The sequence below is a fragment of the Rhinolophus sinicus genome, chromosome 1 (assembly GCF_057876585.1).
Source record: "Rhinolophus sinicus isolate RSI-liver-muscle chromosome 1, RSI-T2T, whole genome shotgun sequence".
Classification (NCBI taxonomy): Eukaryota; Metazoa; Chordata; class Mammalia; order Chiroptera; family Rhinolophidae; genus Rhinolophus; species Rhinolophus sinicus.
In genome coordinates this window covers 14459702-14474651 of record NC_142501.1, presented here as the reverse complement: position 1 = coordinate 14474651, position 14950 = coordinate 14459702, and the positions used below count along the sequence as shown (strand labels likewise).

The 14950-nt window shown below is 49.0% G+C and overlaps 1 protein-coding gene across 1 annotated transcript in view; it reads right to left on the bottom strand.

Annotated features, from left to right (window-relative positions):
* The window catches only part of SYN3 (synapsin III), a 409774-nt gene that overhangs the window by 382601 nt on the left and 12223 nt on the right, over positions 1-14950 (bottom strand). The window contains exon 2 of the mRNA XM_019728421.3: positions 5041-5098. Coding sequence (XP_019583980.2) covers positions 5041-5098 — 58 coding nt within the window. The remainder of the gene's footprint in view (positions 1-5040; positions 5099-14950) is intronic.

The following is a 14950-nucleotide window of genomic DNA, read 5'->3' as shown; positions in this document are numbered from 1 at the left end:
AAGTGATTTAAGCAATACATTTGGTCATTGTTCTCGTTCTTCAACAACAGCAGAAAACTGCAGTGGGTAAGACGGGGGGTTCGAAAACAGGCTCCTGCCAGTCATACATCAGGCAATCACGTACTCCCTCTGAGCCTCCGTTTCCATGAGAAGAAGGCAACGCTCGTGCCCATCCCAACAATAAAGTGTTCTTATCTTGTAAGTGTTCGACATTCGCATATGGCAGCTGCTACTGTTTTCAATTATGCAGTCAGGAGGCAGCTATGTGCAAAGAGTACACTGGGTCCTATCAAATACCTCTCTTGTTTTGGACTAAACATCTAGAGTTCCTTACGCTGATCCTTTTTGCTCACAGATGTCACTCTCCTCTCTAACCACTCTCTTCAGAAGGCATTCCAGGTTGCTATTACGCCCTTACAGTGTGACACTGCAGCTGGGTCTCTCGGGAGAGTCCGACTAGCGTGTGTGTGCGTGTGTGTGCGTGTGTGTGTGTGTGTGTGAGAACCATCACCTTCCTGTATGCTAAATGTTGCACTTTGATAATACAGCCTGAAGTGGCATCAGGTTTGAGGGGATTAACAACCATAACTATAGTTTACCGCGCACTTAATCTCTGAGCCCGGAACTGCGCGAAGCATATCGTGCACACAAACTCAGTTAACCTGCACAATCCCTCTACGGGGAGGAATCGTTATCCTCATCTTGCCGAAGAGTAAACTGATACTTAGAGATGTTATAAGTGGAAAGTCAATGCCGCCTAAAGACGGTGGCGCTGAGAGTCTCTCTCGTTATCTTACTCTGGAGCCACTATCTTAACCTTTACACCACACTTCCTCCCACAAACGTTAACTATTTGCTCAACTCAAATCTTAGGTCTTTTTTTTTTTTTTTTTTTTTTTTCATTTTAACAAACTAAGTCTCTCCAATCCTGCTCCTCTTCAGCTGAATTTTGGACCAGGACTTTCTCCCATATCCCCTTTTGATGTGATTGTATCACATGTAATCCAGTACATTCTCTCTCCCATCCAGCTTCAAGTCATCAGCAAAGGTAATTCTGTAAGTCACTGGCAAGAAGGAAGAGGAGAAGAAAGGCACGGGCGGAGCTCTTTGGCAAGCCATCTGATACATTCCTCTCGAGGTGCGTTTCTACCACGCAGTCATCTCCTAACAGGGCTAGTGTTCAATCTGTTACCAATACACGAACCTGCAGTAGCATCCAATTTCCATTGCTCTGCCTCGCCGACAACTATTTCTTGAAATATCCCATGGTCTTTAGACTCAACATCTACAGCTAAGGTCCGTTCTAAGAAAGGTTGCCCCAGGAAGAACTGCGGATGGAAGGTTAAAGTGGGTATGAGGAAAAATAGAGACGATGGTCTTGAGTGTTTAAAATATTTTAAGGGAAAAATCCTACCTTGGCTTCCAGAAGACATTTAGGTGGAGGAAATTCAGAAAGGGCAGCAGAGGAACACAACCCCAGCCATCAGGCTTCTCGAGGACCACACACACCTACCCAAGCCCATCCCTACTCTAGCATCACACAAGACATGCATTCGTGTGTCAATCTGTGGCTTCCCCAGCTTCCTTCATTAGATTCAAGGGCAAGGTCTCCACCTTCTCTTGCCTTTCTCTCCATCTGCCGGAACAAGGCATTAGTGTTCCTTACGCTTTGGTACCTCCATGAACCCTGAGGAAAGACGGACCATGGTAATTTTAGCCTTTTTTTTTCCATTAGAGAAGAATGAAATCCAAGGCCTGTTCCACCAATGCCGAGTCCGCGAGTCTCTCAGAACTGAGCCTACTTGATATTAATCCATTCATCAACCTCATTGCTTAGTTCCACAGAGGGGTGACTTGTACCTGTGGAGAAAAAGACCCTTTGCCTCAAATATAAACAGAAGGGAACTTGACATGCCAACCACCCTGGCGGGAACCCCTCAGGCCCCACTAGGACGCTGCTGTGAAGCCCTGCAGAGCCAGTAGGGCATTCTGGGTAATGGGATGCAACATGATGCAGTCCCCCCCACGGGCCTCCCCAGGGTATCTGGATTTCTGGCTCTGCAAGAGCTGAAGCAAGCAGTTTTTGAACTGGGGGGAAAGGGTGGAGAGAAGGGGCGGAGGCTGCCTCCCGGCCAACCACAACTAACTCATTCGCTCTGTCCAGCAAAACCCAGACAGTGCAATTATCTGGTTAATTTGGCCCTTAGTTGGGAGACAGACTTCCAAAATGTGAACCCAGCTCAGACTAAACAGTGGCTTCCATCCGAAGCCTTCTCCCAAGTGCTAGAGGACGCACGTGACATTGCTAGGGGGTTGACAGCAATGCGTTGACCCACCCATTGATCCAGATGGATGGGAAAAGACAAATGATTCAGACTCTAAGATGGGGTTTAAGAAGGTATGTCTTCCAGGGAAAAAAGTGTTCAAATGACTTGCTAATTGCTCTCTTGGCTAATTTGCCTTCTGGCTTCCATGGAGGGGGATGGCTGGCCATCAGGACCATGTGAAATGTTTGCCAGTGTGACCGTAGTCCTCAGAGACTGGCTGAGTGGCCCTAGAGCCCCTGAGCGAGTTACCCTTTGGGCAATTCCCTCTGATGCTCCTGCTCGTGGACTCTGTACCCACACATTGAGCCAGGGGCAGCACTGAGAAAAAAGGATAAATATTAAAACATGCCTCTGAGGTTTGCACAAATGGAAGGAGACAGGGCTCGCTAAGCTGGCAACTGAGCATTTTCCAGTTGGTTTATGGGAAACTCAGATTTTTGAGGAGAGATTAAGGAGCAGTGATTTATCTCCCTTGGAAACTGACAAGCAGCCTGGAATCCATGGAATCTATAAGTTATTCATTCTGCAAATATTTGCTTCAGTTCCAGTACGTGCCAGGCCCTGTGCTACTTGACAGAGAGAGAGCCAAACAGCCACGGTCCCTACCCTCATGCAAGTAATCTCACATCTAGATATGTGGTTAGAAACTCAGATAAGGGCTGGGAAGGAAACGCTGCGGTAATGTGAAAGGGAATAACCTGGTTACCTGCGGGCTATCGGGGTGGGAGGTCTCAGAGAAGGAGTCTTTGAGGAAGGGGTTTTTAAGTTAACACGTTTAATAATCTGATTTGCTTTCCTGGAAAGCTCACTCTGGCTATAGTACAAACAATAAGTTGGAAGTGAGTGAAAAGATGGAGTGAGGAGTCTGGTGATGAGGAAGATTGGATGACAGTTGATGGCGGTTCAGCCAAGGATCTAGGCAATGGGGACGGAGAGAAGTGGACGCACTGGACAGATACAGGAGGCCAAGAGGGGCTGTGAGTGAACGGGCACAGCGGCAGGAGGAGAAGGGGGAATCCAGCAGGCAGTGCAGGGTCCTGGCGAAGGTGGAAGGTAGGTGATGGCACACTTCGCTGAGGCAGGAAGCTTGGGAGGACGAGTAGGTTATGGTCAGGGGAAGATGACGCGTCTTTCTGTGGAGTCAAGCAAACTGGACTCCCCACCATTCCACACCCTGCACTTCTGGTGTCCTCAGCTTTGCTCATGCCGCTTCCATCTCATATACTCTTTATGTTGCCATCTCCACTTGTTGAAATCCTCCCCATCCTTCAAGGTCCATTTAAAATACCCCCCTCTCCTCAAAGGCACTTCTGGCTGCCCCAGTTAAAGTGGCCTCTGCTGCCCATTCCGCTAAGTGTGGACCCCTCCTTCCTGGGCTCTCCCTGTCTTGAGGTTCTGTGACGACTTACCTTGCCTCCCTTCCTAGACCACAAGCTTTTGGAGACAGAGTGTCTGCTGCTTTATCTTCGTTCCCCACGTTAGCTAGCTAGCAGAGCATAAGGCAGTCAGGATGTAGACATTTGACAAACATTTGTTAAGTGAACAAAAATACCCAGCCAGGGAAGGAAAACCCATTGACCCTGGACTGACTTGAAAGCCACAGGATCAAACTGGAATTCAAGCGGGAGGTGTTTTAATACTAAGCCAACTCAAATTGGATGCTCAGAAAAGCGTTCTGTTCCTCCAACACACCAGACTCAGAGTGCTGGAAAAATCACACCCCTTTATTATTATTTTTTTATTGCACTTTTCTGAGTTCATCTTATAGCAGCGACCTTTTCTATCTTGTTAACTGTTTGCCTTTGATGATGATGATGATGATAAATGAAGTTTACTAAGTGCTGGTGTGTGCCAGGCACTGTTCTAAGTCCTTTTCATGGACTAACTCATTTGCTGCTCACAGCTACCCTACAGCGTTGATGCTATTATTCCCCTAATTGTATACATGAAGAAACCGACCTGCAGAGAGCACTAAGTATTACTCACCCAAAGTCACATGGTTAGTTGGTATCTGAACCTAGAATCATGCTCTGACATGCTCACCTACAGCCAAGCACAAGTCCTGGCACTGAGTAGGTCCTCAACAAGTGTTCGCTGACTGGAGGGGGGAGCCCTAGATCTGAGAGCACAGGTTCTAGTGCTAATTCTGCCACTGACTTCCTATTAGCCTTGAGCGAGTTCCCGTTCGTCTAATCTTCTTTGAGGCTTTAAACAATTTAACCCCAACAATAATGATACAAGGAAAATGGGTCACAGGGAGATTAAGTCACCTGCCCAATCCCTAGAAAATGAGGGAGCCAGGATTCAAACCCACCGTGCTCCCCAGCCCAAGTGGTTCCATGACGCAGGGACCATGGCGGGGACGCAGGCGGGCAGCAGGGCGGGGGTGGGGGGGGTGAGAACGCGATGGAGCAGGACTGTGGGCTCCCCATGCCCACTCCTGTCAGAGAAGCTCTACTTGTCTCTAGTTTACAGAATGGTCTCCTGCTTGAGATTTCCTTTGAAGGAAGGTTCTGCTGCTAAAACAAAAAGCCTGAAAACCATTGGACCAAATAATCCTAGAATTGAATGAGACTCCCAGGTGTAAGCCAGGATGTTTTGGTAATCTTGGTTCATTAGAGCCACATAAGATTGGGGACCACGGTGCTCCTGGGAACGGCTCCAGCTGTAGAAAGGTCAGGGTGGTAGCGCGAAAGTTTCCGCTCCAACCTACCTGCTCCACTCGGATCTCAATCTCTCCATTCACCTTCTTTCCATGGAAATACTTGGCCCTGCGAAGGAGAGGAAGAAATCTCTGAGTGAGGATGGAGACTGCGTTACTCGCTTTCTCCCTTCTCCTGCAGGCCCAGAGGGGTATATCCACACACATTCTCCACCGAACTCCTGCTACCGTACTGCTGGTTTCTCACTATTTATAAGCACTTGCACAGGAGAGGGAGAAGAGCACTGGCAGGGAGGGCTGCAGACGCAGGCTCTGGTTCTGAAAGTTGCTTGACCTCCCTGTGTCTCCGTTTTATCCTCGCGAAAAGGAAGAAATTAATACCCACAGGATATATTTCTAAGGGTCATTTTAAGGATCAAATGAGATAAAGAATCCTATGTAAATAAATACTACAGAATTATTTTATTGAGTTACACCCTCTATGCTCCATAAAGGACTTATTAAATTGATCTATCCAATTTCTCTACTCATTTCTCTTTTTGTCCATCTGTCCAGTGAAGCAGATCTTATCTGTTCCTTTGTCTGTCCATCCATCCGTCCATCCATCCATCCATCCATCCATCCATCCATCCATCCATCCATCCTTTTTCCTTTACACCCCTGCCTTCTGTTTTCCCATTATCAGTAAATGGCATCCCATCTACTCATTACTCAAGGCAGAAACACAGACATCATTCTCCTTACCTCTTTCTCTCTCCCAATCCCCACTGATTCTACATTCTAGGTATTTCTCAAATCCATCCATTTGCCCATTTTCCTCCAAAAGCACCCTAATCTTGACCTCCTTCACCTCTCATACAGATTCTCTTGTCATACTCTATTTTTCTTTCATAGCACTTATTAAAATTATCATTAGTAACTACATTTAATGCCCGCGTCCGCTAAACTATCACTCAGTTAATTCCTCGAAGTCAGGAACCATCTATCATATTCCTCATTCTATTCCCAACACCGACCAGAGTACTTCACACACAGTAGGAGCTCAATTAATACTTGTCGAGTGAATAAATGATTGAAGAGACAGATGAAAAAACCAAACCAAACAAAAACATTTGAGTCTTTACTCTGTGCCGGAAACTGTTCCAGGCTTTGTCCTCGAATCTTTTTCATTTAACACTGACAACCACCACCACGTGGTAGGTATTATTATTTCCATCCTATAGACAAGGAAACTGAAACCCAGAGAAATTAAATGCTTTTCTTGAGTCCTGGCTTCTAATTCCACACCTGTGTTTTTGCTCAACCCCGGAAAACAGCGGCGAATGTCGGGGCGCTCCTGGTTTTAGGGGCGCTCCTGGTTTTAGATGTCCTCCCACAAAGCAAAAGTAACAAGTATCCATTTGCTCTTGTTGATTGTTTGTGAAATGAATACTTGTTAGTCACCTGCTGTAATCGGAGCACTGTTAAGCGTTTCCATAAATCTTCTCTGGGGCAGAGAGACATCTCTTTGATTGTTATACCCATTCTCCTTCCCCCCACCCCGCAGTAAAAGAATTTATAGATTGGCACCAAAAAATGTATATTCCAACTCTGCATTCAGCTAGGTGTGGCCTCATGATTGAGTTCTAATCAGTAATTTGTAATCAGCACACCCAACAAGCTTCTTCTTAGTTTCTCCTTTTATTCTTTTCCTTGGAACACTGACATTGCCATCTATTTTTTTCAACCTTCCATTTGTGAAAGAAAGAATCCTTTCTAAAGATTCTCCGACCAAGTTTCAATCTATCTGCTTCCAAAGCCTATCTACACTCAGTGGATGCCCCTGGCATTCACCTCTTCCCAGCACTGCCCGCATCACTGATGGATAGCTCCAGTATGAATGCCACTTTTTCTTACAGTGTTCACAGGTTTAGATGTGGGCTGGGCAGGATTTTAGTGGGACAGGAGCTGTTAGTATGACATGAAAGCAAGATTTTGCTTTCTTCCAGGATGGTCTTAGACAATGTGTGTGTAAAATCAGCCTTATACAAAGGGAACCTTTTCACATAGTTTGTAGATTTTATCACGAATTCTTAAAGGTAGTGCTAGCAAACTCCAGACACTGAGATTAGCCCATCTCTAATATTTTGTGGAGCCTGGGGCAAAAAGAGGCCTATGTATCATAGGACTAATATTTAAAATTGATAAATGGAGCTAGAAAACATTTAAATAAGACATGTCTGCCTTCCTTCTTTGATAAATACAACTTCATAATGACCTGGAAGAATTTAGACTTCTCAGAACTCTAGGGGTTCCACCCAGAACCTCACAGCATGGGGACTGCCAGCTCACTGGAGGTTCCCATTGTCGTCTCTAATTCTTCTCCCATCCTCCGCTCTGTCCTTCCCCACTGGGGCTTCTGTGCAGGCTCGTGGAAGGCCCAGGCCACATGGCCACGCTTCACTGTCTCACCCCGCCCGATTAACAGCTGTCCCTTGGCCATGCTTTGGAAGGATGGACCTGGAATTAGGCCTTGGGTCCCTTTGGACAGGGAATTCTAGGGTGCACGGTCCTAAGGGTGAAATTTGCAAGGCCCTACTGCAGGGCCCTTGTTTGCTGTCAGGAGGGGTAGAGCTAGTAAGGTCCAGAGCAGGCCTTACGTCAAGGGTCTAACCGAGGTATTGTGTGGGCCTGGGACGTCAGATTGATAACTGATCACTCATAATTGAATGCAATGACTCATAAACTGGAAAAAGCATGGATTTGAAATCATACTTGGGTAAAGTCTTAGCTCTACTATTCACTCACCATGTGTTCTAAGACAAGGTACGCAACTGCTCTGGTCATAGTTCCTTCATTGGGCAAGTGGTGAATCACATCTACCAGCCAAGGTTATGGTGAGAAATTAACGTGCTCCTCTATGCAACAAGGCAATAGAGTGCAGAGGGCTCAGGGCCAGGCTGACTGGATGTAAGCCCAGCTCCCTCGCTCACTGGCTAGGCAACCCTGGGTCGTAACTCACTCAACCTCCATGTGCCTCAGTTTCCACATCCATCTGGGAAGTGGGAATAATCACAGTAGCTACCACACAGGGTTGCTGTGAGGAGTAAATGAGGCAAGACATAGAAAGCACTTAGAAGAGCTCCTGGCACATAGGAAGCTCCCAAGTACATAGCCTAGAGTCTGAAATAGACTCAGCAACAACGAAGAACGCTTTCTATGTAGAGAGAGTGCTTACTCTGTGCCTAGGGATGCTGTGCAGAGGGGACCCACAAGCAAACGAAATACAGTCTTCCACTCGTGGAGGTGACACAACAGAATTACAATTTACCTCACTGTGAGCTGTCCCATCAGTGCACTAAGTGGTGGATGATGTTAATCATAAATAGATGCCATTGGACAAGGTCTCGAGCCCCTCACACCCTTCCTATGTGTCATCCTGAGAGGTGGTGGGGCACGGGCAGTTCCCACATATTCCAGATGGAGAAATCCTGTTCAAAGTCACACAATACCTCTCTCAGTGGCAACAGTGAGTTAGATCTCGTGCTTTTAAGATTTGGGGGATTCAGTCCGGACCCTCTGAGTCCTTCATGGTCTGGGCCCTGCTGACCTCTGGCCCATTTCTCCGCCACTTTTCCGCCCACCATACGGACCCACTCAACTTTCTGTGATTTCTTAAATACATCCTACACTTTTCTGCCTCTGAACCTTCACACACGTGTTTTCTCAGCTGAGGATGGCTTCCTGCTCTTCTCCGCGGGGCTGCCTGTTTCTCATGTTCCAAGGTCCTCACCTACTCTATCAAACTGGCCTTGAAAGCACCCCCCTCATGAGGCTGGGTTAGGTGGCCCTCCGCTGGGTTCCCACAGTGTGCTGTATGTAACTATTGTGTCATACACATCACTCTGTGTTCTAATTACACGTTGTTTGTCCCCTGCCCCCTACACCTTGTCTGTGAGAACCTGGAAACCCGAAACCGTGTCTCCATGCTCACTGAATCTCCAGTCTCCGGCTCAAAGTGCCAGGGCACAGGCACATGTTTAACAAATGTATGCTGACTGCGTAAATGAATAATGTCTTCCAGGGATAGGCTGGAGGGTACCCTGTCCTCAAGACACATTACTGCCATCTACAGGTACACTGGTGTAACAACACTTACAAATCCACCACCTACGATGTGGGGTCATATTGTACAGTGTCCAACCTGCACGACTGGCAGCCCTCGACTTGTTTCTAACCCGGAACCCATAGCCCTTTGCACTACAGCCGTACCACCCAAGTCGCTCTGGCCTTCAAAAGCCTCACCTTCCCAGGAGAAAACACTTGCTATGCCCATCTCTGGGATTTTTACTGCAGGATCTGGCAGACAGACGCAGGCTGGAGCTGAAGGTCAGGCGGTCCATCCCCCTGCTTGGCCGGCAGTCAGAAGGCTGTCTCCTGACCGGCCACACAGACTGCTGCCTCCTTGCCGGGGGCTCATTCAGGCTTGAGCTGCCTCTGAACAGTTCTGTCTGGCACAGGGAAGGGTAGGGAGGGTCTGGAATTCTAGATGCCTTGGGGGCTGAGGTGGCTGCCTCCGTACTTGCCCAGCTGCTTGATCTCAGGTACAGTGGACGATCCCCCTGGGCCAAGGGCTCCGTCTCCCTAATGCAGACCTCTTCCTCATGCCCTAATATGTTTATTCTCATAATGAGCTTCCTGAATCTCCCAGCCAATCAGTCAAGCCCCTGGCCTTGGGAAGGGGGTGGGGGCAGCTCTTGATTCTACCAAGCTGCCATCTCTGTGGGTGGTCTCATATTTGACTGCCACATCAGAGGTACCAGGAAGGAGAATATTATAAAACCAGCGCTGCCTGGGGTGGGAAATCCCGACTGGGGGAGGCGGGATGTGGTGGGAGAGAAAGATTTATGAGGCGCGGGTACTGAGTTCTTTCATGGCTGTGGCAGAGGCAGAAGGAAGAGAATTAATACAAACAGGATCCACCTGTGTCCACGCAGCACCCTTCCAGTAAACCCTCTGGGACGGAGAGTCAACGTGGCTCGGCCTCGGTAATGCCCTCCCCAGGGAGGAGGGGTCAGGTCAGGAAGGGTCTGTCTCCGGCACAGGGATCTTTCCGCAGGCCGCCCCTGTTGGGGCAGGGGTGGGGGGGGAGGCGTGCAGAAACGCAGTTCCATTGAGAGATTGTCTGTTTCTGACGCAACATGTGAGCTGCTCTCTTGTGGACTGGACAGCAGCAGGGGCAGACGGATGATGGACCACGCAGGACAGGGCTAAAGTCAGGCACACGCAGGGCTTTCCCGGTTAGCAAGACAGGAGAGTCACATGGCAGCTGGGCTGGATGGAGGTGTGGCGAAAGCAGGGCCTTGGAACATGGAGGTCCAGTGTGGAGATCCGAGTGTGGCTGTTACTTACTCCCAGATACCGAACCCTCCTGGCCCCTTCCTGCTGCCAGAGGGGATCCTCCAACGATGGGGCAGCCTCTCTGTACCGCCCTGCAATTAGGGGGCTCCAGTGAGTTAGGAAAGGGAGGGACCCTCTGAGGGGGATCTGTAGCGTTAAGGAACTGAAACCCACTAGGCTCCCAAGCCACAGGATGTGACAAACATCCCCTCATAGGCGTTTGACAGCAGTAGAGAATATTTTTATAGCTAGGTCTGGTCACAGTTCGCATCATTTATTTACTGTCTCATTTAACCACTGTTTACTGAGCCTCGTATGGACTGGGCACCTTACGAGGCATGGAGGGAAACGTTGGCATGGTTCCCACTCTGGTGGAGCTAACATGCTCTTAGAAAAGTCAGAAATCTAACCAAGTGAAAAAGAAATGATGAGTACTGTGAACAAAATGCACAAACTGATGGAGAACAGACAAGGGAGTGGGGAGAGCTGACTTAGTTCGGAAGGCTTCTTTGGAAGACACTTAACACATTTTTATTGACCATCTACTATGTGCCAGAGCCCGCAGGCTCTAAGGAAATAAGGATGAAAACAGCTTAGTTCTTGGCCTCAGGAGGCTTCCTAAATAACTGGAGGGGGAGACACATAAATAGTTGATGACCACACAGGGCTTTCGCCCAGGGATCCAGGTCAGCCCCCTGAACAGGAGCCCAACGCAGTCTGAGGACCAGGGTGAGAGGCCCAGTTCATCCATCAATCCACTCAATATTTGGTACCTATTCTTTGCCAGGGCCAAGGGTTTCGAAGAGGAATATGAGAGGGCCTGGATGTGTGTATGTGTGAGAGCAGAGAAGGGCATATGAATGGGCAGGTACTGTGGGCACTCAGAGAGGGTGATGAATTGCCCTGGGGCATGTTCCTAGATGGGCAGGAAAAATGAGCCATAATATTGAAGCAGAAGGTCTAGATTTGAGCTGGCAGCTCTGGCACCTGCTGCGTGATTTTGGACCAGCCTCTACTTCCTCATCTGTAGAATGGGGGTAGGGAAAATCTACGCATAAGGTTGTCATGAGGATTAAATGAGAATGCAGATTGGAAGGCCTCTGGGAAGCTGCCCGAAATGTGCTAGTAAGTGTGTTGCACACCTGTGGGCCGCTAGGGCAGGACTTCACCTCTCCAGGGGACGAGGTGGGTGGGCACTGCTAGCATTAGAGACAGACCCAGGTCCTGTCCCACTCTGCCATGTACTTCCCAGCACTGCCGCAGACAAACATCAACCTTCCCGAGCCCAATGTCATTTGTAAAGTGAAGCACATTCCTATGCCTGCCCCAGGCCCCCATCGACGATATCCCGACACACAAGACATCGTCTCTTCATGTTCCTCTCTCTCCTATCCTTCAACTGCATGGGTAGAGGGACGAGGTCACTTAGTTGTGCCCTTGGGAAGTGACATGTCATCTCCTCTCTCCAAGAGGAGGACGGTGACAGTTCCTTCCTTGTGCTAAATGGGACTCCCACCTCATGTCTAGCATGATGGAAACCTCCCTGGCACAGGCCTTTAGGGTAAACAAAATCATCAGCCACCCACTCACAGTGACTACAGTGACAGGGCTAGAATGTCGTCTCCCAGTCCCCACCCCTCTCCCCTCCAAAGACACAACACTGTGTCACCCTTATTCCTAGATATCTGAACGTCCACAGCTTTCATTCCACCAAAAGGGATAACATGTAGAAAGACAAGCTCTTCCCTCAGCAAACATTTAATGACCAGCTACTAAGAGCCCAACCTGGGGAAGTGCCCATGGGAAGGGAGTACACCGAGAGGCAATTCATACCAAGGTGCAAGGGACTGATAGCAATCATTCCAGAAGAGGGGTTTACATGGTACAGGGAGGATAAGAAGAGGGCCACAGGAATACTGACTGCTTGCTCGCTTTAGAACGGGATTGTGGGGCCTGTCAAGGTAAGAAGGGGAGGGCACAGAAGGAGAAGGCTGAGAGAAGTTATTTTCCCTCCCTCCCTCCATCCATCCATCCACTTATCCAGCCAGCCTGCCAGCCAGCCAGCCATCTATCCATCATCCATCCATCCATTTATCTCTTGATTCATCCCTCCATCATCCATTCATCATCCATCCAACCTTCCTTCCATCCATCTATCCATCCATCCATCCATCCATCCATCCATCCATCCATCCATCCATCTATCCATCCAGGGTCCCCCATGTGCTCAGCACTGTGCTAGTCCCTAGGAATTGCACTGAACAACCAACCCCCCGCCCCTGACATCCTGGTTCTTACAATCTAGCAAGGACACAGGCTCAGAAGAAGGGCTAGACTGAATATTTGCCCTGATTCCTGTCTTCTTTATCAGAAATTGCCAACTGGCACACCTCAGAGTCCACAGTCCTGTTTTTATTGGAATTAAATTGTATACTTTTAATTTTAAAATAGAAAATTTATATAAAACTTCCGATGTCTGGCTTCTCTTGAAAATCAGTAATGGCAACACCAGGCCCTTATTCTCACATGGTAGAAATCGGCTGAGTGGACCCCAGCTATTGCCTTCAAAGGGGACCCCAGTTCTCATGCCCACCGCAGTGCCCGTTGCTCCCTGTCACCTCGCGGAAGTGGAAACCAAATGGCAGATACAGTTTTCATAGAGCTGTAGTCTTACTCATAGCGGGGAAGTATTTCTCTATGCCTGTCCCTTTTCCTACCACCTGTCCCTTCACTCACCGCCTGGCATGTCTCCTGTGAGCAGCTGCACAAGCAACCCCTAATTTAACTAATTCCATTCTGAAGACGGCAATTAGCCCCGTGCAAATCTTCAGGAAGCACATACCCCGGCCCTTCCTGCACAGCCAGGGTGGGAAGTGAGACAAGTGGACACGAAGCAACCACCCCCCGTCTTGCCATCACAGACAGCCTCCTCCTGCCCAGGAAACACGTCCCAGGCAGGCTTCCACAGGCCCCGGGAGGGGAGACAGTCTGTAATGAGGGTGGCATGTGCCCAGCGACCTGCCTCCCCCAGGGCAGGGCTGTAACTGGGCAGTGTGACGTCTGTAGGAACAGGAAGAGCTATTGCTAAGAAAGCCCAGGGCATCGGCGGGACTCCTTCGAAAGAAGGTCATTCAGAGGGCCTGGGCGAGAAAACCATGTTTGGGAGGGACGACTCACAAGCTACACTGTTGAACTCGGAAAAAACCAGGGCAAGAGCAGGAACAGTGAATGAGACACAAAGTCGGAGAGAACAAAATGAAAAGCTACAGGTCCCAGAATCCTTTGAGGCTTTACAGGCTGACCCCTTTAGAGTCTGAGCCTCTTCTGCGTTATTCCTCCCAAACGGCCAGCCCAGCTGTGCTTGAACACCTACAAGTGACGGGGAGCTCACTCCCTTGCCGGCAGTCCACTTGATCTTAGGATGACTTTTCTATTCTGTATATTGAGCTGAAATACGTCTCCCTCTTTGTTGGCCCCACTGGTTCCAGTTCTACTGATGGGGAGCCACATAAAACAAGTCCTCTAACTCGACACTTTCTAAACTTGGCTCTACATTATTTTTAAAAAATAGTTTCCCGAGCTCCACTCTAGATATTGAGTTCTATGGGGGCATCTCAGTGGGGCCAGTCCTGCATCCATTCTGACTTCTAGTAACAGCACCGCCATTGCATTTGCACTGATGGAACCAAGCCTCGCTCTTGCACACAGCCTTGGTGGGACCGTCCCAAGGACATACTGTGCAACCAGCCAGATCTCTCCTTCCCTAGGAATTGGATTCTTGAGCTGAGAGGTACCGGCTGGGAAGGAGCAGGCGCTGACTTCTCCAGTGACTGCCCCACCAGTTCCTGCCTCCTTGACTCCGAGGGAGCCCTGGGTCCCGACTGCCCCAAAACTCAGGTCTTCATATTTTCTTTTGAGTCTGTGAGCCTCCCACATATTTCCAATAAATCCCCATGTTGCCTAAGTCAGCCAAAATCTGTTTCTTTTTCTCACAAACAACAGACTCTGTCCAATACCAAAGGTGTGTGGTGGTGCCTGGAAATCTGAATGTCATTCTGATGGAAACAGTCTTTTGGGGACTTTGATCCCACTCCATCGTCATTGTTCGACTTATGAGGAAACCGAGGCTGAGAGGAAAGTGGTCCCATTAAGATCCCATAGCATCAGCAGAGAAGGGAGAAATTAGGAAGAAACAGCACCCATCAGATTTCTCCCCATATTCCCTTCTGCTCAAAGACATTTCCCCCAGACTTTCTAGCCCCAGTTTCAGAGGGTGAAGACTCTTGGGGGCGGGAGACAACTCTCCACTGTTTTCCCCTCCTGCCCTCTCTCCCTGCAGGAGCTGGGGTACGAAGCGACAGGGGCAGCAGGCCTCTGGATTGGACGGTTCAAAGACCTCACGGAGAGAGGTCAGCACTTGAAAAATTCCTCAAGTCAAAGGGCTTGGGGCTTGGGTGCCACACAAGGCCCTCACTGTGTGTGCACATTGTGTCCCTGATAAAAGGGGCCGGGCCTGGGAAAAGGGAGCCTGTCTCCAGGCGACTGGGTAGGCCGCTGGGGAATGTCCAAGGCCCCTCCCCTC